The sequence below is a fragment of the Neolamprologus multifasciatus genome, chromosome 9, assembly GCF_963576455.1.
Source record: "Neolamprologus multifasciatus chromosome 9, fNeoMul1.2, whole genome shotgun sequence".
In the NCBI taxonomy this organism is placed as follows: Eukaryota; Metazoa; Chordata; class Actinopteri; order Cichliformes; family Cichlidae; genus Neolamprologus; species Neolamprologus multifasciatus.
The window spans coordinates 11,632,690-11,656,145 of NC_140447.1; the positions used below are offsets into that span (position 1 = coordinate 11,632,690).

Consider the following 23,456-nt stretch of genomic DNA (forward strand, 5'->3'; position numbering starts at 1 on the left):
AGTTCACTCCAAGACCACACATGTGCAGGAGAACTGAGTGCTGCTGTCAGATTTAAAAGTGCTTTAAACATGATGATACTGTCTTTGTTAAACAGCCGAACAGGTTTATAAAGTATCATTACCTAAAAATAGTGAAATTAATATCTCTAAATCTACTAAATGTAGCATTTTAAATTTGCATAAAACATTTATTTAGTGTTTCAAGTCAAAAACAAACAGAGCAGAGATACAGAGAAAGTCTTTTGGTGAAAAAAAGGAGATACTGAACGCTGAGTTTCAGTTGGGCGAATGAGGCTGCGTTGAGTGTTCAGACTGAGCAGAAATGCTCTGTGCGTGTCCATTTACATCCTTTAGATCCAATCTTGACTCGTTTACCCACTGATATAATAAACCAGTACTTTTTGTTTGTATGTAATATAATCTAAAGCACCCACAGTAACATTTTCCACCACAGGACTGCACTCTAAGGTCAGCATGGCGATGCAGTGGTTAGTTCTGTTGCCTCACAGCAAGAAGGTCGTGCATGTGAATCTGTTGTTTGCATGTTGGGTTCTCTGATGATGCTCCGGCTCCCTCTCACTGTCCAACAACTTGCTTTTTTAGGTTAATTGTTGATTCTTTTGGGAACTACAATAATCTATTGGGAATGTGATTATGAGTGGTGAACTGTCAAGTGTGTACCCTGAGTTTTACCTCGTGACAGCTGGGATACTCTTCAACCCCCTCTCCAGCAACCCTTAAGTGCTTAAGAGGAAGGAAGAAGGAAAGGAAGTAAGGATAACTACACTTTATGATCTCAGCTGTGATTATTAAAGGTTTTTGCTTTCTACACATTCCCTGTAATGGAAAGAGTAGAGGGGTGTGGTGCTTCTTCACGGCCAGAAGGAGGCACTGTCGAACCATCAAACAAAAGACCCCAGTGCTGATGAGGCAACATGCTGTCCATTACCACCAGGTATGAGGACACAAGGTAGGTGTGAAACTCATCTGATCCATCCTCAGTCGCCCCAAATGAGAGTAAATGTGTTACTTTCCTTCAAGTCCTGTCGTATTATTTTGTATGCACAAAAGTTTTAGAACAGAAATATCTTTCCCACCACCACAGCGATGACAGGGTTGGGAAGTGGATCCATCTGTGTCGTTCTGCTTCTAAACAAAGACACAAAGACAGTGTAAGTCAGGGAATTCCTTTAACATAAACTTTCATTTTGAATAAAGCATAAAGTTAGAACTGGACCAGGGGACCCTGATTCCTCCCTTAGTTGTGCTGCAATAAGATTCTTCTCATGTCACTTTTCTGACTATGTGTTTATACGCCACTCTGCATCTTATTATTAGTTATTATTATTCTCTTGCTCTCTGGCACAGCAGCCCCTTACCTGAGCCTGGTTCTGCTGGAGGTTTCTTCTTTTTAAAAGGGAGTTCTTCATGGCCACTGTGGGGTATGTGTTATTGTAGGGTCTTTAGCTTACAGTCTAAAGCACCCCTAGGCAACTGTTGCTGTGATTTGTAATTTTATTTATATAAATAAAATAGAATTGAACTGAAAATTGTAATGAAAAGCAAAACAATTTCAAACAATAAAAACTAAACTAAAATACATAAACTCACAATAGAAAGTAAGTGAAACTAGACAAAATTAAAAACAAATGAAAAAATGGAAAAAATGAAAACGCAAAACTAGAGTAACTCTGCAGTTACCCCACCCACTGTCGTAGAAGCTGACTAGTGTGAGTGGGCATCAAGGGGCAATGGAGGAGGCTGACTGTAGATGAGCAGCCTGAAGTTTAGAGTGTCGTGGAGACTTAGCAAAACAAAAACACCGTCCCACTTTTAACCCCCGACTTTGACACACGTCGTCTCTTTTTATGCGACAACGTCTGGTGATTAATATACGAAACAAGACTGCCTTTCATGTGTTTCTGTTAAACTGTTTGAATTCTGTTTGAATTACGTTGTCGCTTGCAATTAGGCTGGAAGTCCCATATCACTCTCATGTTAAATCCTTACACTGGCGTCTGGTTGGGTACAGATATCAGTTTAAAATTCTCACTTTTATGTTCATATTTTTACAAGGTGAGGCCACCACCTATATCGCGGAGCTTTTTCAACCTTCAAACTCTCTAAACTGGATCCTCAGAGCCAGTGATAGTGGTCTTCTGACTATTCCATGGACCCGTTTGAAAACAAAGGGGGATCGCGCTTTTCAAACCCTAGCTCCAACACTGGAACAGTTTACCTCCCCCACTACACACCATCGACTCTGTGGCTTCATTTAAAAAACAGCTTGAAGCACATCTGTTTAGACAGGCATTTGGGTAATGTTCGTGTGTAATATGTTGTTTTGTTTGATAAGCTTTTATATTCCCTTGAGAAGCACTTTTTAATAGCTTCATGTCTTAAAAAGCGCTATATAAAAAAATTGGATTAACTTACTTACTCTGGCTTCCAGTAAGTGCCAAGGTAAACTTTCATCCCAATCAGCCTTCAGTTCGGTGCAACAAGCAGCAATGATTTAAATGCTGATGGGAGCGTTCTAATGAATCCTTACTTTGACGATGACACACCAATGATTTATGTTTAAAATGAAGTTGCTGGAGAGCCTGTGCAAATAATCTAGAAGTAAAATTAGAGCCTTGGTCCTTCTGAATTACTTTGGGAATCCCGAACACAGAAATGAATTGGCTAAAAGCTTAAACTATTCCCTTAGTAGAGCTTTGGGATCAGGATCACATCCAGGTTGTTGTGCTGGTAACTACATAGCAGGGGCTGTTCAGACTTCCTGGGCTGAGAGACAGATTTAGGTGAATATACTATGTTGACATTTAAACCTGATATTAGTCCCTGTTGCACTGGCATGTGAGATTGTAAAAATGAGAACGTGCCTGTTTTCTTTGACTTGTTGGTCTTTGTGGATGATCCTCAGTTTGAGTTTCTTAGGCTCAAATCCCATTTAGTGTTTAAGATTTTGAATCAAAGGCCAGCTGCAAAAATACTCCTGTTCACAACTTTCAGTCACAAGCTGACGCTGAGCCTCTTTAGTAAACCCAACAGCTTTTTAATGTCAAAAGAAGGCTTTTAGCTGCTGCAGACATGAGTGGATCTGTATGGAACGCCAGGACTGCCATAATGAATTAATTAAATACACCATTAAATAATTAATTAAATGTGACATTAATTAATTAAATATGTCAATAATTAATAAAATGTGTCAATAATTAATTAATTAAATGTGTCTTAAATATTTATTGAATTAATTATTTTCAATTTTAATTAATTATTGCCACATTTAATTAATTATTTAATGGTGTATTTAATTAATTCATTATGGCAGTCCTGGCGTTCCATAGATCTGACCCTAGAGGTTCTTTCTTTCATATGCCAACCTTTGTAATGATATTTTTCACAGGCGTTTATCGATTTATCAATGACCTTTTCTCATCAACATCAGGGAAGAAGTCTAGGAATAGGAGATAGGAGGTACTTTATGAACACCCACAGTCTCCCAAACTACTCCTCACCAGACTGTTGTTGTCTAAATCTGAATTGGAAATGATTATTCAAGCTTTTATTTCAGCTTGCTTCGATTATTGTAACAGCCGTTTTCTTTGTTTGAGCCAAAAGAATCTTAACTGTCTCCAGTCAGTCCAAAATGCTGCTGCTGCAAGGCTCTTAACAAAGGCATGAAAAAGAGAGCACATTACATAGGTTTTCTTCTCATTACACTGGCTTCCAGTACATTTTAGAATTCATTTCAAACTCTTAGTGCTGACTTTTAAAGCTCTGAGTCGTGACGCTCCTGCCTACATCTCTGATCTGTTAGAACCCCACCCTCCCTCTCACAGCCTGAGATCATCTAATCAAAGGCTGTTGGTGGTCCCACAAACACGTTTTAGGATCAAAGGAGTCAGATCTTTTAGAGCGGTGGCTCCCAGGTTGTGGAATACTTTGACTCCATCTTTAGGTTTTTTAAAAAGCAGCTAAAGACTCATTTATTTAGACTAGCTTCTAAATGGATTTGTGCTGTATGATGATGATGTATGTTTTATGTACATCTGTGTGATATTATTGTGAACCACTTTCACCTCTCCTGTCCCGTCTTTCTTATCTTTCTCCATTTCCATGTGATGTTAGCTCCCTGTCTTCTCTGTCCCTGTGAAAAACAGCAGCTGAACCTTTAGCTAGCAAAAACAAAAACACCGTCCCACTTTTAACCCCTGAGTTTTAAACACGTCGTCTCTTTTTATGCGACAACCTCTGGTGATTAATATAAGAAACAAGACTGCCTTTCATGTGTTTCTGTTTAGGCTCAAATCTATTTAACGGTTGGAGGTTTTCTCAGTGTTCATCAGTCACTCATCTGTGTGTATGTGGCACTGTGGCTTAGTTGGTTAAAGTGCCTGTCTAGTAAGTATTAAACTAGAAAACAGGAGATCCTGGGTTCAACTCCCAGCAGTGCCTAAAAGATAGTAGTAGATAGTAGATCCCTTTAAGGGACACATCCCACTGGTGTATAAATACCTGGGATTCTCCACCATTTCATTTTAGCAAGGGTCTCAAACTCACGGCTTACCTCACTCCTACTTGGGGCCCGTATATTGACCTGAAGAAATATAATGCAGTTTCGCCATTGAAGTTACTTTTGTTGTTATGGAGGATTTGTTTGTTGTTGAGTGCAATGTTAAAATAAGTTCTTTAAAAAGCACAAAATGATTTAATATGAAGGCAATATGAGCAGAGAGCACAAACTTGTTGAGGGATTGGCTGTTAGTTCAGTGCGAGAGTTATTTGTAAAGAAAACTATTTTCATTAGCAGTCAAAACTAACGTGTAAACTTAGAGACCATTTTGACGTTTGACCAGAGTGCTCTCTCGGCTGCAGCGTAATATTAAAATCCACTTCAAAAGACGCTCATCACATGTTTATAGTTTTTTTTTAAAACTTCAATGACACTGGCCAGAAAGAGAGTACCAAGTTGTTTGTTTGGTAGTTCAGTGAAAGGCTTCAGTTAATTAAGAGTGTGAAAATAATTAATTCAGCTTTGCAGTTTTGTCTTGTTATTCAATATTTGAAAATGAAAAAGGAAGACAACACTAGATTTTTGGAAATATTTGTGGATGTTTTCTACTTGGCCAAGGCCAATGAGGTCATTCATATCAGATCTCTTAGCTGCACTAAATGAGTTACTATGGGAACATGTGTGATTTGCAGCTGTAGAGAACATCTCACTGATTGCTGGATCAAATAGAGGCTAAACAACATTTTGGTCCTGTAGACAACATCTGGGCTCGTCCGGGATTTGAACCCGGGCCCTCTCGCACCCTAAGCGAGAATCATACCCCTAGACCAACGAGCCACACAAAAAATGCACCAAGTCTTTTTCCGAAAGTTACATATCAGAGCAAATGAAGCGGCATGTATGAAAGATTGTCGTGAAAGCTACCAGTCAAAAGTTTGGACACACATTGTCAGGGTTTTTCTATATTGTAGATACAAACTGAAGACGTCAAATAAATGAAGCAAGAAATATGGAATCATGTACCATCAAAAAGAATGATAAATAAGTAAATATGTTTTTTATTTTAGATTCCTGGAAGTAGCCATGCTTTGCTTATTTCACAGTGCCACAAACCCTCAGCCTTCTCTCAATGAGCATCATGATATATGAAATGGTTTTCACTTCACAGATGTGCCTTTTTAGGGTTCATTTGTAGGATTTCTCTTTAGCACATTTTCACATGAACGTCATACATCACCCAGAAAAACATCAATCACAAACCTATACTCTGCGTTTTTTCAACTCGCTGCAGATGTTTGACCGGCCCATGCCACCAAGCAGCAGCCATTATAAATTCAAACTCAGTGATTTCCACCCTGCTATTAATGTTAATGTAGGAGCATGTAGGGGTGGACCGCCTTTTTGTTTGTTTACAGTTTTGTCCTGTTTTTTTTTTTTAGGTAGGGAGGTAAGTCATTGTCGTTTGGTTTAATTCTTTTGAATAGGTAAGTTTGATTTACCCCTGAGATAGGCTCCCTTTTGTTTGTTGTTTTGGCCTTGGGTTCACCCTGAAGTTATAATTCGCTCCATTCCTTTGTTTCTAAATTCACTCATTGTAAATAAATCACTGTCAAAAAGTATTAATTGCGTGATGTGCTGCTTGGGGTCGTACGGGGATGGATCACCCATTATGTTACGGTCTGGCCGCGCCTAGACGGGCCATAACACTCCTAAAGACTTTGTCACTAACTCATTGTCATATGGTCAACTGTGTTTAGAACTAGCTGACTATAAATAAATAAATTAACTTTAATCAACAATGACACCATCACAGCAAAGTTGGCAGTGTCATAAGATTGGTGCACATTCATTGCTAGGTAGAATCACTAATTAACCAAACATGCAACCACACAGATATCATGACCAGCAGCTTTTACAGCGGTGGCTCCAGCAAACATCAGTTGATACTAGAAATTAATATTAAATACATTCTAACAACAGCTGATCAAGCTTAAACGTGCTGCTGTTGTTTTGTGCGACATCCGCTGGTTTCCTCTTTCTGGCGCAAAGTGGGCGATAAACAAACAAGAGAGAAAAGCCGATACGCTGATCATTGATCCATTTCATGATTGAAGTAGCAAGCGGAGCGAATGGGAGAAGAAGAGGCAGGTGTGCAGCTCCAGCAGGTGCAGCTCCAGCAGGTGCAGCTCCAGCAGATGCAGCTCCTGCAGATGCAGAGAGATGCAGAGAGATGCAGAGAGATGCAGAGAGATGCAGAGAGATGCAGAGAGATGCAGAGAGATGCAGAGAGATGCAGAGAGATGCAGAGAGATGCAGAGAGATGCAGAGAGATGCAGAGAGATGCAGAGAGATGCAGAGAGATGCAGAGAGATGCAGAGAGATGCAGAGAGATGCAGACGAGGAACAGGACACCGTGGAACACAGACAAACCAGCAACAGGCAGGAGAACCCACAGGGCTTAAATACACACACCAGTAATCAGGGGATGAGAGACAGGAGGGCAACACAGCTGGGAGAAATCAGAGCTGACGGGACAGGGGAAATGTAAACTGAACACACTCACATGAGACGGGGACCTTCAGAATAAAACAGGAAACTCAGACACAGAGAACCAGACAAGATACTGAACTAAACAGACAGATTCAGAAGCAGACAGTGTGACGCCATAGACAGACAGAGGGAACACGGAAGTGGGACCAGGGCAGGCACAGAACAGAAACCTAATAAATGGCAAATCATAACAGAATACATAATCAGAATAAACAAAAGCATAAAGAAACACAAAACACTGAGTCGGCAGACTCAGGACCATGACATAATCATTCAGTGATTTAAAGAATATGAACTTTTAATATTCATTCAGATGTTTTCTGACTCTAAATTTTATTTTGTCATTACTCATCTTTTTCTAATTTACATTTTAAACATTTTCAGCTATTTTCCAACTTCTTCTGTGTGAACATCAGCTTTCAAAAGTTCTGCACTTTGGTTTTCAGGTGAAAAAGTCTGTATTTTCCAACTCATTCAACGTTTTTAGCTTAATATTCATTAATTATTTCATTTCAATGCATACATTCAGATTTCAGCATTCACACTGTAGTTTCTTCAGAAAATGCACTTTCTAGTAGGAATATGTTTCAGTAAATAGTTAAGAGAATTATTTGAACCAAAAACTTCAAATTTGGATTCATCTCTCCATAAGAGCTGTGGCCACTGATATTCAGTGCAGTTCTTGTGTAACTTGACAAATCTCAGCCTTGCTTAAAAATGATAGAGTAGTTGGAGCGACTGTTTCAGGGTTTTTTCTGGATATTTTTTTTTTCCATTTCTGAAGAACATGACTTTCAGATACAGTTAATCTGTTGTAGGCTGTTCTTTTTTTGTTTTGTTGTTGTTGTTTGTGTTCTTTAGGTCTGCCACTTCATTTCTGTCCTTCACTTGTTGTTCAGTTTCCTAATCTTTTTAAGAACTGCAGATCATACCAAGTTATACCAGCATCTTGGCTAACAGCTCATTGGAAATCACCTTCTGGTGCAAAAATACTATTTTATATTTGTCATGCGTTGACCAGCATGGGTGTAATTGGCTTCACATTAAAAAGCCTGAGCTGTGAACAGGAACACTTTCCCAAGAAAGTCCCATCCAAGATGGCCGACTTCTAAATGGCCACCATGGTCACCACCCATCTTTAGGAATTTGCCCCCTCACATATACTAATGTGCCACAAACAGGACTTTAATATCACCAACCAGTCCCATTTTATCACGGTGTTCCCATATAAATGGCCCACCCTGTACACAGCACATCTTTTAATTCAAATCTGGTCACAAATACCTTAGCAAATGAAATACTGTTTTGTTTTGTTTTTTTAATTACACCCTTTGAAATGATATTAAAGAACTCAAAATCAGGTTATCAGACCTTCATGATTAATTCTGTTACATCATCCAAAACTGACCAAGTTTATACAGCTATGCGACATAAATTACACTTTAAATACACTCTGTTCACATATGGGTCCCACATACACAGTCACACTCGTTTCACTCCTCTTTGATGAGTAAGCAGACCTGAACCACATTAATATGCAAAGTCTGCAAATGTTTTTAAATTGCAGAGTTTTTAATTTTTGTAAAACATTCCAGAAATAGGTCTTCAAAAAAACAAAAAACAAAACCCACAACATGAAAGGACTATTTTTCTGCTGTGGTTTGAATAATCAGCTCGTATTAAAACCTCATATTCAACTGATTCACTTTGCCTTCCATTACCTGTAGTTGGTTATTATATGTAAACAAGGAAAGCTTTCCCCTCATGAAGAGGCAGGTTATTTATGGATTACATTGAGAGGACAGGCTGTAGGCACTGATGCTTTCACTGGTTCATTGTCCCATTAGAAGTTCTCAATACTGTCATTCTGAGTCTTGGGGTGCTGCAGATCAGTCAGCTCAAGCGTTCCTCCATAAGCCGGGAGTTTCTCATAAACACGGAGGTGAACATATTCGTTTCCTCCCACATAGACCTGCAAGGAAAGTTAAAGGAGATGCTTGATGTGCACATAGAAGTAATCCTGATCATTTTATTTTATCAATGTAAGCCACAGCTGTGGGCCAAACAACATGCTAACATGTGGAAAAGGAGAATCCACATCTTCATATATAGAGTGCCTGATTGTTGTAGTGTTCATAAACAGAACATCTGTTGAGCTCTGTTCATGGCTGACAGAGTTTATGAAGTAAATATGTGCTTATGCTTCTTTATTTAAGCTCTAGTGCACAGGTGTTGAACTCCAGGCCTCGAGGGCCGGTGACCTGCAGGTTTTAAGTGTGTCCTTGATCCATCACAGCTGATTTAAATGGCTAAATTACCTCCTCAACATGTCTTGAAGTTCTCCAGAAGCCTGGTAATGAACTAATCATTTGATTCAGGTGTGTTGAAACGGGGTGATATCTAAAACCTGCAGGACACCAGCCCTCGAGGCCTGGAGTTAGACACCCCTGCCCCTAGTGCGCGTTGTGTGTGACAAGCGATCATTCACAAGAACTGGAAAAACCGGAACTGCTCGTCCTGTGCCACACCAGGAGTGTGAGGTGCACTTTGTGTGGAATTTGTGAAATTTGTGTGGAAACAACGATTGAAAGCCTCAGCTATGATGCTAGAAAAATCAATAACAGTTAAAGGTTTGCCCACACCTTCTTGTAAAATCACTACATATGTGAAGAGATAGTAACTGAAAAAAACCCACTGATCATTGCTTTAGTTTACACCTGACAGAGCACAATATCAATCAATGCTCTTTTTAATTATATTTTATTGCATGCAAGATCTCAGAGCTTTGTAGTGTTGCCACTGCTCACTGCTTGCATTACAAACATTACCTTAATGAAGTAGTTGGTCCCAGCTACAAGCTGTGTTTTGTAGTTCTTTGCAGTGAAAACCTCGAAGTTTCTCCTGGTTTTCTGCTCTGCGAGAGGCTTCATCTGAATAACAATGACAGCAACATCAATATGAAGCACAGGCCATATGTGTGCAAGTGTAAAATCTCCCGTTTCTACTCACTGCATCACAGATCTTCTGAACTGCTTCATCAGCCTGCTTCACCTCGGTCAGCCCCCCGCACATTTCCACTTCAACAACATTTTGTTGGTAAAAAATGACCAAAAAGCTAATAAACACACGCCAATTCACAAGACTCTGCATTGTGGACCAGCGCAGAGGAAGAGGGGTGTTTGTTGGTACGGTATTTGTAAACTATCATGTAAAAAGAAAAAAGAAAAAACATATCATATGACTTCGCATTTTGGACCGTACCATCAGCTGAAGAACAAAGGGGTGGTAAAAATCAAAAACAAAACAAGCACACTTAGACTAGCACAAGAAAATAATAACTTTTGCCCACATTTTTACCGCATGTGTGGGTTTTGTCGAGGCGTATGACAAAATACTCTCATGTCTGCCGGGAAGTAAAAATACAGGGTGTGAGCTGTGATTGAAATATTGGAAAGGATCACACACGAATGTCAGCCCAAGTACTATGGAACGCCAGGACTGCCATAATGAATTAATTAAATACACCATTAAATAATTAATTAAATGTGTCAATAATTAATTAAAATGGGAAATAATTAATTAAATAAATAGTTATGACACATGTAATTAATTAATTATTGACACATTTAATTAATTATTTATGTATTTCACATTTTAATTAATTATTGACACATTTAATTAATTATTTAATGGTGTATTTAATTAATTCATTATGGCAGTCCTGGCGTTCCATAAAGTACTGCTTTCAGCACTTCCTTTCCGGTTATCCTACTTCAGACTAGTGATGTGCAGTGTTGCCAACTCCTCAGTAAGGAAAATCGCTATTGGTTGTCCTAAAAGTCGCTAGAAGTCGCCAAATGACGTCTTCACCTAATTTGCATAATTGGTCATGCTAATGTAATTGTAACCTATGTTGTTGGAGAGAGAAATAACATCGTGGAAGACACATAAAGTGAGTAAAAAACGTCCTAAATGCAGTTAGAATTTATTTAGAACTACAAATTAAATTTATTTTAGCAATTATTGTTTTTTAATGTCACAATTCCAACCCTGCTCCTTTACCCGAGCTTGGACCGGCAAAAGTGACCCGAAATAGGCACTCTGGTGGAGTTACTCTGTGTGTGTGTGTTTATAAGTAGTTTTAAACCTTGTGATCCACAAAACAGCATAAGAGTAAAAGAGTAAAAGAAGAACTGACTGCGTTACAGCACCCCCTGCTTGTTGAAAGTAAAAGCCATATGCGCTTTCACGTCTTTTTTAGGGTCTGAAAACTCGCTAAATATAGCGACAAAGTCGCTAAGTTGGCAACACTGGTGATGTGACGTTCTGTATCGAGGCTTCAAAGCTCGTGTCGCGTAATGGAGGGGGCGTTTCCGCGATGCGCGTATCGAGGCTTGCTTCATTTATGGGAGGAGCTGAAAATGATGACGTCCGAAGCCTCGCTGCCCGGCTGTACCACGTGACTGGTTCAGGAAGTGGTTCGAACTTTGCCGCGAGCTATGACAGCGATATAAACCCCTCAGACTTCATTCAAAATGTGGGTGTTTGATGGAGAGTTGCGGTTAGTGAGAGTTTGGAGAGAGTTTGGAGGTTTAGGAGAGTGAGGAGAGAAAGTCAGGAGAGAAAGGAGCCAGCTAAGAAGAGGAGGATGTCCTCCCCTGTGTGGGAACATTGTGATTAAATTCCTCCCAACAAGGCATGTAAATTTCTACAGAAGATGTATTTTCATAATACTGATGGTGCAATACAATTTATGTTAAGCAGCTTTACTTTTGTACAAGGTGAAGTGTTTGCTATGTGCCAGGGAGCTGGGATATAACAACAACACCTCATCCATGCTTAGGCACTACGGAGCTTTGCATGAGAATAAGGGGAACACCGATTGTGGAGCAAGACCAGGTGAGCCATCAAATGCCATGATAATATAGCATGCAGTAATGTTACTAAATGATATAACAATATTATACAATGCAATAAGTTACATGTGTGATATTTATATTTGTGCTTTGTTTGTGTTGTCTTTCAATCTCAAATAGATGAAGAGAACAATCTCAAATAGATGAAGACCTGGTTAGCATGGTGATTGAGGACTCCCAGCCATTTAGCATTGTGGAGGACAAAGGATTTAAAAGATTTGTTAAATCATTAAATGTTTTAAATGTTCTCCCCACTAAAAAGGTCATAAAAGCAGTGAAAATTTAGTTTTTTCAGAATAAAATGTGAACAGGCAGGACTGAGGTCTCAGTGTGTAGCTGTCCATGCCTCAACGTTACAAAAGCACAACCACTGTCCACACCCCAACCACACCTCACCTCACAGTAAATGATCATTTCCATTTTAAGCATTTCCAAATGATCATTTTCCATACTGCCAGCATAAATATACACAGTATACTGCCATCACTACAATATAGATGTTTTACACACTCCTTTTGTTGTTGACATTTACAGGCTGTGTGCAAAAGGCCACACTCTTCAAATTCATGCCAACTAATATTTTTACGTCCAGTAGGTGTCCTACTAGAGCAAATGAAGCTTCAAGAAGCTTTGCACTGGGGTGAACCAATTGGATGAAAAGCTTCAGTGCTTCATGAAGCTTCATCTGCCCATCAGTACTTCTGACACCTGAACCTCAGCCTTTCTAAATCTCCAAAAATTTTATTTAATACAATTATACCTACTGAACTTAAGGGGATAGAAACAAGGTATTGATCCTAATGAGCTAGTATCGATCGGATACCAATACGAGAGTTGGTATTGATCCACCTACCTTTAGTGAACAAGTGTCAAACTCCAGGCCTTAAGGGCCGGTGTCCTGCAGGTTTTTGATGTGTCCTTGATCCATCACAGCTGATTTAAATAGCTAAATTACCTCCTCAACATGTCTTGACATTCTCCAGAAGCCTGGTAATGAACTAATCAGGTGTTTCAGGTGTGTTGACCCAGGATGATATTTAAAATTTGCAGGACACCGGCCCTCGAGGCCTGGAGTTTGACACCCCTGCTCTAGTGTACACTCCTCTCTGTGGTTTAGATATTATTTTATTACTATTATTTGGCGTTTAAGGCTGTAGAGATTGGATTTTACTGTTCCCTAGTTCTTGTTGTTTTGTTTTTTCTGGGGAAAATCTTCTCTTCACATGTTTTTAAGTGAGTTTCAGGGTGCTCTGCCTAATTATTACACTTTTCTAGTTAACATTTGGAGCTGGAAATGGTAGATGCAAAAATTAAAAACAAAAAACAAAAAGGAGATTGATGCTGATTGATGCATCGATAGGACAGCTTTTGCAGAGTTCCCTTTGTAGAAAGATATCGAGATTATATCATGTAACAACTAGGAACACGAGAAGCTTGAAAAGTACCAAGGGCTCAGAGAAGATGTGGAGGGTGAAGGTAACAGTGGTCCCAGTGGTAACTGGAGCACTAGGTGCAGTGACTCCCAAGCTAGGCGAGTGGCACCAGGAAATCCTGGAACTACATCCGAGATCTCTGTCCTGAACAGCAGGATACTGCACAGGACCCTCAAGATCCCAGGCCTCTGGTGGAAGACCTGAGCTGGAAGGATAGACAGTCTGCAGGGGCAAGAGGGGAATTTTAAAATAATAGATTAATTGATTAAAAGATTATACAGTTTATATAATTTATATGTTCATTTATATAATCTACACACGCACAGTTACTTTAGCCTTCCCCACTGCTCTGCCACCAACTTACCGTAAGGTTGACAGCTGCAACTATTCTGGTGCACGCAGCACTATGGAGGTAAATACATTAAACACACGCAGCACTGAGGCCGTCCAAAAAGCAGCGACTTCATCCAAAATGCTGTACATGTCACAATGCTTTCACATTTACAAGATAACTGCAAAACACTGATTAAATAAATACAAGATGCAGTTGCGTTCATAGTCAACATCACCAGAACTCTTACCATCAATAACACACACTGCAGTAATCAATATACTTACAGGTATCTGAACACACACTGGCAGTCCTGGACTTTCCTCACCACCAGCCTATATCTGACATTTCCCACTTCAGTGTGCAGCTCTCTTATTCCAGCCCTGGGGTGCCCAGCATTCCCAGGCTTAATGACTGACGGAGTGGAGCCGTCAGGGTGCACACACTCAGAGCATGACTCATGACCAAAACATATTATATCCAGTAAGTAAGATCAACTCAGTTTATAGTGTCTTTTACTGCTTATATAATTAAGGGCAATAAAGAGTACTGTGTGATATTTTGGTGGGGATTTATTTATTTTTGTTGTTTTTTAATGCAATTAAAAACATAAATACCACCCTCATGGGTATACAGTAAGCTTGAAGATCAGATGACAGCAAGTTAAGTCTAAAGTCAACTCTTTTAGTCTGACACAGAACTTCTTTCTTATCTTTTTTTTAGTTTGTCATTCAAATGATAAAGTATGTCTGATCTATATGGTAAACATAATAAACATCAAATAAAAGTCAAATATTTAAAGTCTACCATCAACTGTTTACATGCTACAGTTCATCCTAACTATTGTATAATATTATTTATTCACTTTTTAAAACATATCTGAGCCTGACATTATTTGCTTTAGCTCTAGCTCACGTGGAAAAGAAACTTTTCACTGAACTCTGTACTGTCCTATGAAAAACTAAGTACAACACCTGACTCAATACTTTGTCGAACAAAACAAACCACAAAATTCACACTGATGTAATTAAAAAAGACAAGTGTCAGTAACAAGATAAACTAATGTTCAAAATTGTTAATAAAATAATGCTGACAACCTACTGAGCACCTTTCATGTGTACTTTCAGTTATCTCCTAAAAGCTGGAAAAGTAGATTTCAATCAATAAAAGACTCTCTGACTGAACTGAGCTTTATTTTAGGTCACCTTCAGATATACATTCAAAAAGGATAACATGCTAAATGAAATATAACTCTCCAAATGATGCTATAATTGACTCTTGCACACGGGACGTGGGGAAGAAAAGTATTTAAACTTCAGCCTCACATGGTTATTGCTACAAGAACGTAAAATATGATTTTGTGAATTTGAAAACACAAAGCATTGTGTGCTAAAATCCTTCAATTCAGAGCCTGGAGACATGCTTACAGCATTTCTCTCTCATATCCTTTGCAGCTCTCTTTTTTAGCTCATTATTTTCTCACCTTTTTTACTTTTCTGGTTATTGCACTCAGATGTGACTACAGGGAAGCTCTCTGTCCATATCTCTTCCTGCTGTACTGCCCTCTGATGACTTCTTTGCCCTTCTCTCAATCTTTTCTATCTTTTCTTCACATCTTTCAAACCTACATCACTTTTTCACACCTCCTGATATAAAACTGTGTCATTTTTGTTCTATATAAATCTCTGCTTTTTCACCTCCTCTGCTATAGTCCATCCTTTCTCCCTTTTACCAGGATAAGAAACTGATTCTTAATACTTCATTTTGGATGAATTGTTTTCCCAAACGCTGCCAAAATCCAGGTTTTACTGATAAATCTTTGCATGGTGGAGGGACTTTAAATGTTTTCTTCTCTCTGCTGCTTTTCTTTTTATACTGACCGTATTTATTTTATCCTGCAGTCAAGTCAGGTGTGCATGCTGTTTGTGAGGCAAAGCAGAGGGAAAGGCAGGATTACAAATGCACAAGAGGCTGATTATACAATGAGACCCAGGAGGGCGCAAAAGCAAAGATGAAAGCAAAACTAAACCAAACCAAACTTTTTCCACCACTTAGTGAGTAGTTGGCATCAGTGTTGGTCAAGTTACTTGAAAAAAGTAATCAGTAACTAATTACTGATTATATCCCCCAAAAGTAATCCTGTTACTGATTACTTATTTTCAAAAGCAATTAGTTACTAAGTTACTTTAAAAAACACACGATTTACAACCTGAATAGGTGATAAAGCAATAGATCTTTCAGCCCTATTCTACTTTTTCTGCATAATCCATCATACAAAATGTAATCAAATGGAAAAGTCTCTTTTTAAAACTAGTTTTATTAGTTTTAATCTTTTAACTTTATGCATCAAGCAAAAATTTAATCATATGCAACATTCTCTGACTGGAAGAAATTTGTTTAACATTTAAACCTGTTTTCTGCACATTCCAGCACATAAGATAAAATAGTTTTTTGTGTTTACATTCACTCTTTCAAAGATGCAAGTAAAACACAGCATAAAATAAATCAAATCAAAGACCCAGCGGTCCTGTTGCTCTATTTTCCCCTGCTTAGCAGGAGTGGAGCAGGCGAAGGTTTGCCCTGGTGCAGGTGTGCCGCATGTCAGTGGAAGAATCTTGGAGTTTCTCTGTGAATTTCGCATTCCCGTGGCAGCGTACTCGGTGCTTGCTCGGAAGTTTAGGGGGTTTTTTTGCTGTAAAAAGAAGTTTTCTTCCATGCAGTGAACAGCGGACACTTTTGTCACTTTTTAAGGAATCAAACTCAAAGTAAGATCAGTATTTCCACGCTTTAAAAGCTGCATGGTCGTTCTCTTTCCCGCACTGTCATGGTCCCCGTCAGTCAGTCAATCGGATTATGTGTTATTGCCCATCTCTGGTCCACATACAGAAAGTGTCATAGAAAGATTAAGGTATCATGCCACATTTGACTTCCGACCTCTTGTTCATGGTTACTAAATTAAGAGTCAAAGTGAAAGACAAATTTGAAACTTTGTTACTTACTACCATTGTTTGGAATAGATGGGAATATAGGGAATTATTTTTATTTGAAGACAGCGTTGTCAAGAGAGACAATGACCTGCCTAGTTAATAGGAAATATACTTTACTATGATATAATAAGCTCATGTTATTCATGTACTTTATTATTAAACATTTAAACAATGCAATGAATGTTACACATGTAGAATATCTGCATATCTGTATAAATAAAAAATAATTATGTCAAGTATAGTAAAGTGAGTTTCATCAGGACAAAATAAAGTGTTAAAGTGAATTGTTAATGTTGTCATTTTTATGCTAACCATCTCTACATTGTTTCAACTCTGTGATGAAAGGAATTCCTTTGTTCCCCTCCCCAGCCTCTTGAGGTTCTGGGGGGGCTGTAGTGTTTTATCACAAGCACATCCTTGTGAAGGGTTGTTTGATGTTTGGTAAGCTTCCTGCCCTTTTTATGGCTTCACTGTGTTGTTCATGGTGAACCAATATAATTGAACCATACATTGGGTGTGGGGGAGATTGGCATTTTATGACTAAGGATGTTGCTAGAAACAGTTGGAAGTCACGCACACAGAGAGACACGCATTCTCACACTCACTCAAACACACACACACATTCACAGATGTTTACACATACACACACGTGGTGCCTTGTCTTAGAACCATGTGGGCGTTGCTTTGCTGTGATGTGTATTGTGTGAACTATGTCTGTGAAGGTTCTCAGTCATCCAGGTCATCGTAGTCAAAGGAGCTTGCAAAGAAAAGCGTCTGGACTTCTTTAGTTACTTGAAGACGTTTGGTGAAACGTCTCGTCTCGGCTCGGCTCGTCTCGGCTTCTTCAGTTCTCAGAACTGAAGAAGCCTCTCGGATGAGAGGTGAAACGTCTTCAAGTAACTAAAGAAGTCCAGACGCTTTTCTTTGCAAGCTCCTTTGACTATTGTGTGAACTGTTTTCCCAATAAAAGGCAGCAAGTGGAGGCCGTCGTTGGGGTCATTTTGTGGTAGACACCGACGAGGCCTCCCTTGCAAGTAAATCAATCGATCACTGACTGTCTTGTTTTCTTCATGATGCATAAGTCTCTAAACTAGCGGGGCTTGTGGAAACACAGACCCAACATAAAGGCCCTTGCTCTTGTTGTTATTTCAATACAAATTTCTTAAAGAAGGACAAAGAAAAGGAAATAAATAAATACAAAATATCACACTATTACCCTTTAATTAGTTTTAAAAACCTGACATCTGTGCAGACCACAACTAGACAGATAAGCACTACGGATTCAGATTTGATTTAAACTAACATCTGTCAGTCTCTAGAAGTCTAAAACATCTGTTTCTACCATTAAAGATCCAATATACTCAACTTCCCAGAAAGTTTTGACTTCACGTGTGAAAATAGGAATGATTTTTGTTGTTTTGTAGCACAATATCAGCTCAGATATTAAACTGCATAGCATTCATCCCATGTTTAAACAAAATGTGGTATTGTCTGCTATTTCCTGTCAGGACAAATGGAAATGAAAATGTAATTTGCTTTAATATGATGGAACTAAAAAAGCTTGATTTTCATCATTGACTGAGAATATCGGATCTGTCTCCCAGTCTGGCTGTCCTGATTATAATGATGTATAAACCTTCAGCTGACGAATAGATGCCAAAAGCCAAGAAAACCATAGAATTGTGCTCATTTTGCTGTCAGTAGACGACATGAAGAGAGCTGATACTGAGATGTCTTTATTTCCTTGATGCCTTGTTGGCATGTTGAATGAGTTGTAATGTTTACAAGTTTAAATTTTTTTTGACTTTCTGAATTTCCCTCCCCTCTGTGGTGAGAAATAACTTTATATGACTAAATAACTAAATTATTCAACAAGTTAATAGCTTCACAGTGAGGTCACCTGCGGCACGAGAAATCCATTTTCATGTTATTTAATGTACCTCGGTACAATGGCAGTCCTGTAATGAAGTGCCTAATTTAAAATGTAACATCACCTATTGGTTAAACAAGCTTAGATTATAGGACTCACATGTTTTCATTTCTAGTCTTTAAAACCTGTCTCTACCCATCTAGTATTAATTCCTTCTGGGATACAAGTATGTATATTATGCACATACACAAACAAACATGCAGCTATTACCCATTTCTTGTTTTTATGCCTAAGATCAATTATTGTTGAATGAAGACATTTTTCAAACACATGTAAAATGTGGCCAATTGTGTTTATTGGGTAAAGGAAAAGGTAGAAGGGGAAAAGGGGGGAAAGAAAGGGGAGAGAAAAACCCAACAATCCCCTCTGAGCAAGCACCAGGCGACAGTGGATAGGAAAAACTCCTTTAAAGTGAAAGGAACCTAAAGGAGAAACCTATGGCAGAACCAGGCTCAGGAGGGGGCAGTCAACTGCCGGGACTGGTCGGGGGGTGAGGGTGAAAAAAGAAAAAGGAGGGAGGGGAAGGGGAAGGGGGAAAAGGGGGGATAGAAAGGGGGAAAGAAAGGGGAGAGAAAACCCCAACAATCCCCTCTGAGCAAGCACCAGGCGACAGTGGATAGGAAAAACTCCTTTTAAAGCGAAAGAAACCTAAAGGAGAAACCTATGGCAGAACCAGGCTCAGGAGGGGGCAGTCAACTGCCGGGACTGGTCGGGGGGTGAGGGTGAAAAAAGAAAAAAGAGGGAGGGGAAGGGGAAGGGGGAAAATGAAGATGGAATAGAGGTGGAGGAAGACGAGGTTACATCAGGTGAGAAGCAGCAGTGTCTCTCCTCCAGAACCAGAAGAAGCGTTTTTTCTTCTTTTTCAGATACTCTTCCACGAGCACCTTTTTCTCAATGATGAGGGTTCTCAGCTCATCCATTGTTTCTGTGTTTTCTTTCTCAAGTTTGTTGCATCTTTTCACCATGTCTTCTAATTGTTCTTGTTTTTCTTTAAGATGGTCTTTCAGTTCTTTAACTGTTGCCTCCTCTATTTGCTTTGCCTTGTGCACATCTGTGTGCATGTCTTCCAGCTGCTGGTTTCTCTTCTGGATATCTTGAAGTCTACACTGCAGGTCTTTATGTGTTTTCTGTTGTTCTTGCTTTTGCACCTGGATTTCAGTGTTTTTGTGCTTCAAGGTCTTAGAAAGTTCTTCAAGTTCTGTATTTTTTCTCAGCATTTCATTGATGCTACTCTGCATCGCTGAGCATTGATTTTCCAGTTTTTTCTTTTCTCCTTCCAGTACAGTTGTTTTGTACTTCGTTTCATTATACAATTCTTGGAGTTCTTCATTTTTCCTCTGGAGAACAAGTTTTTCTTCTTCCTGTTGTATTTTCTGTTGGTCTTTTTCTTGAAGCAGCTCATTATTTCCGTGCACTTTTTTATCGAGCCTGATTTGGAGCGATCTGTGTTTTTCCTCCATCTCGTCAAGCTTGGAGTCCATTTCCTTCTGTTTCATTTCCATTTGCTTCTTGTCTTGAAGCAACTGTTGATTTTTGTGCAGAGTTTTGTCATGCTTCACATGCAGAGCTTTGTATTTTTCCTCCATGGCTTGGAGTTTGTTTTGCAGGTCTCTCTGCTCTACAGGCTCTTGTTTCTTGTCTTGGAGGATCTCTTTATTTCTCTCCAGAGCTTCATCAAGAATTACTTGCAAGCCTTCATTTTGTTTCTCGATGTTCCTCAGCTTGCAATCCATTTCTTCCTGATGTATTTTCTGCTGGTCTTTCTCATGAAGCATCTCTTTATTTTTAATGAGTGTTTCCTCGAGAGTTATTTGGAGCATTTTGCATTTTTCCTCCAAGGCTTCAAACTTGTGGTCCATTTCTTTCTTGAGCATTTCTTGTTCCTCTCTCTCTTGAATGAACTCTTTATTTCTGTGCACTGTTTTATCAAGCCTGATTTGGAGCAATCTGTGTTTTTCCTCCATCTCGTCAAGCTTGGAGTCCATTTCTTTCAGTTTCATTTCCATTTGCTTCTTGTTTTGAAGCAACTGTTGATTTTTGTGCAGAGTTTTGTCATGCTTCACATGCAGAGCTTTGTATTTTTCCTCCATGGCTTGGAGTTTGCTCTGCAGGTCTCTCTGCTCTACAGGCTCTTGTTTCTTGTCTTGGAGGATCTCTTTATTTCTCTCCAGAGCTTCATCAAGAATTACTTGCAAGCCTTCGTTGTGTTTCTCGATGTTCCTCAGCTTGCACTCCATTTTTTCCTGTTGTATTTTCTGTTGGTCTTTCTCGTGAAGCAACTCTTTATTTCTTTCCAGTGCTTCATCAAGCATTACTTGCAAGCCTTCATTTTCTTTCTCGATGTTCCTCAGCTTGCAATCCATTTCTTCCTGATGTATTTTCTGTTGGTGTTTCTCATGAAGCATCTCTTTATTTTTGAGCAGTGTTTTCTCAAGAGTCATTTGGAGCAGTTTCAGTTCTTCCTCCAAGACTTCAAGCTTGGAGTCCGTTTCTTTCTCGAGCATTTCTTGTTCCTCTCTCTCTTGAATGAACTCTTTATTTCTGTGCACTGTTTTATCGAGCCTGATTTGGAGCGATCTGTGTTTTTCCTCCATCTCGTCAACATTGGAGTCCATTTCTTTCAGTTTCATTTCCATTTGCTTCTTGTCTTGAAGCAACTGTTGATTTTTGTGCAGAGTTTTGTCATGCTTCACCTGCAGCGCTTTGTATTTTTCCTCCATGGCTTGGAGTTTGTTCTGCATGTCTCTCTGCTGTGTGGACTGTTGTTTCTCTTCTTGGTAGATTTCTTTCAGTTTTTCCAGAGCTTCGTCAAGCTTCTCTTGGAGCTCCTGATTCTTCCTGACCATGTTTTTCTGTTTTATGTTCTCTTTTTTCTCCTTTTGGAGCAGATCTTTATTTTTTTCCAGAGCTTCGTCAAGCTTTTCTTGGAGCTCCTGATTCTTCTTGAGCATTTTATCCCCTTTAATGCTCTCTTTTTTCTCCTTTTGGAGCAGATCTTTAATTTTTTCCAGAGCTCCATCAAGCTTTTCTTGGAGCTCTTGATTCTTCTTGAGCATTTTATCCCCTTTAATGCTCTCTTTTTTCTCATTTTGGAGCAGATCTTTAATTTTTTCCAAAGCTTCATCAAGCTTTTCTTGGAGCTCCTGATTGTTCTTATCTTGGAGATCCCTTTGTTTCTCCTCAATTATACCTTCCCTTTCCTGAAGCTGGTAGGATAATTTTTCTAATTCAGCGCTCTTTCTCTCATTTTCTTCCGTCAGGATCTTAATCTTCTCTCTGTTCATGAGATTTTCTTTTTCCATTTCTTCCAATCGCTTTTCCTCTAATTCTACCTGTTCATCCCAAGGAAGAGAGCTGATATAAGGGTCTAGGGACTCATACCATGGAATAGAGCTGGGGTCAACTTCTTGTCTTTCTTGCTGTTTCTGAGACATGTTGGAGTCTGTATACAGTGAGTACGAAAAGGATCCAAATGTTTGAAAATGCTTTACTGGTGAACGTTTGAATGCTGCTAACACAAGTGCTGCAAATAACGGACTAAAAGTTGTACATTCTCACCCCTACTTAAGGATTCATGAGGATCAAAGGATCAAAGCTTTAGAAGCCTGTGACATCAGAATTCCATAAGCCAATGAGGTTGTCACATGACATTTTTGAATGAGGTCATATTTTTGTATGAATGTTTTTTAAAATAACATCAACATTCCGTAAGCCAATGAGGTTCTTACATGACTTTTGAATGAGGACAATTTGTTTGCTTTTTGCTTACTTTTAGCAGCTTTATGTTTGCAGCTCACCACAGGTTGAGTAAAAGAGTGGGTGAAGTTTTGCCTTTTCCCATCCTCCTGTAAGCTTTGATGGTTTTTGCTTTTCATGCTTCAAATATTCATAAAAAATTTGGATAATTTTCCTTTTTTGTGTCATATATATAGAGTGCACGTTGGCTCACAAACAGAACATTTGTTGAGTTCTGTTCATGGCTGAAACAGTATGAAGTGCACATGAATTTCCATTTTATTTTGCAGGTTTCTCTCAAATTTTGCAGTGATAAGTAACATTTCAGGCTAAAAAGTCTTAAAGTTTTGTATGAGCCTCTGCATAAATATAAAACCACATAAGCGCAGAGTGTAGAAGCTTCAGTGTAGATGAAAAAAAAAATCCAGTGATCATCGCTTTAGTTTCCCCTGAGAGATCAGATTCTCTACCATCAATGCTCTTATTGATGATATGTTTTTATATTGAAGAGATTTGTAAAGTTGCCACTGTGCTCACTGCTTACATTACAAACATTACCTTAATGAAGAAGTTGGTCCCAGCTACGACCTGTGTTTTGTAGCTCTGTGCAATGTATACCTTGAAGTTTCTCTCGGCTTTCTGCTCTGCGAGAGGCTTCATCTAAATAAAAATGACAATAGCATCAACATAAAGCACAGGCCCTGTGTGTGCATAAAGTTGTGAGTGTAAAATCTCTCTTTTCTACTCACTGCATCACAGATCTTCTGAACTTCTTCATCAGCCTCCTTTTCCTCGGTCAGCCCTCCACACATCGGCATTTTGACAAATTTCTTTGGTGGTGAAAAACAAGCAAATAGTGAATAAGCACATGCAGAGCCTGTTTTTATGGGGCTTCAGTGAGTCAGCGAGTCATGGGGTGATTAGAGGGCCGGTATTTGTAAAAGGTCATGTAAAAAACACACACACAGAAAGAGAGAGAGAGGGAGTCTGATTTTGTGTTTATAGGATACATCTCTTAAACGTCTCTTAAATACAAAATTTTTTAGACAATTCCC

General features: G+C 39.0%; 2 protein-coding genes and 2 non-coding genes across 5 annotated transcripts; 1 reads left to right on the forward strand and 3 right to left on the reverse strand.

Moving 5' to 3' along the window:
- Positions 1-4,372: 4,372 nt before the first annotated feature.
- trnat-agu (transfer RNA threonine (anticodon AGU)) lies at positions 4,373-4,461 on the forward strand. Its single transcript is given in 2 exon segments — positions 4,373-4,410; positions 4,426-4,461. It is a non-coding gene; the product is annotated as a tRNA-Thr (tRNA).
- An 823-nt stretch (positions 4,462-5,284) lies between these two features.
- trnap-agg (transfer RNA proline (anticodon AGG)) lies at positions 5,285-5,356 on the reverse strand. The gene has a single exon. It is a non-coding gene; the product is annotated as a tRNA-Pro (tRNA).
- A 2,939-nt stretch (positions 5,357-8,295) lies between these two features.
- LOC146511086 (cystatin-B-like) lies at positions 8,296-23,234 on the reverse strand. 2 transcript variants are annotated; one of them, XM_085173073.1, is made up of 3 exons: positions 23,151-23,234; positions 9,898-9,999; positions 8,296-9,041 (listed from the first exon to the last, which is right to left on the reverse strand). In XM_085173073.1, the coding sequence occupies exons 1-3, from the start codon at positions 23,217-23,219 to the stop codon at positions 8,913-8,915; spliced, it is 300 nt and encodes a 99-aa protein (XP_085029199.1). In that variant the 5' UTR covers positions 23,220-23,234; the 3' UTR covers positions 8,296-8,912. The 2 variants fall into 2 exon arrangements, with proteins under 2 accessions (XP_085029199.1, XP_085029198.1); XM_085173072.1 differs by lacking the exon at positions 23,151-23,234 and adding an exon at positions 10,079-10,303.
- Positions 18,624-22,348, reverse strand: LOC146511087 (uncharacterized). The gene has a single exon (XM_085173071.1). The coding sequence runs from the start codon at positions 22,098-22,100 to the stop codon at positions 19,464-19,466; it is 2,637 nt and encodes an 878-aa protein (XP_085029197.1). The 5' UTR covers positions 22,101-22,348; the 3' UTR covers positions 18,624-19,463.
- Positions 23,235-23,456: the final 222 nt, after the last annotated feature.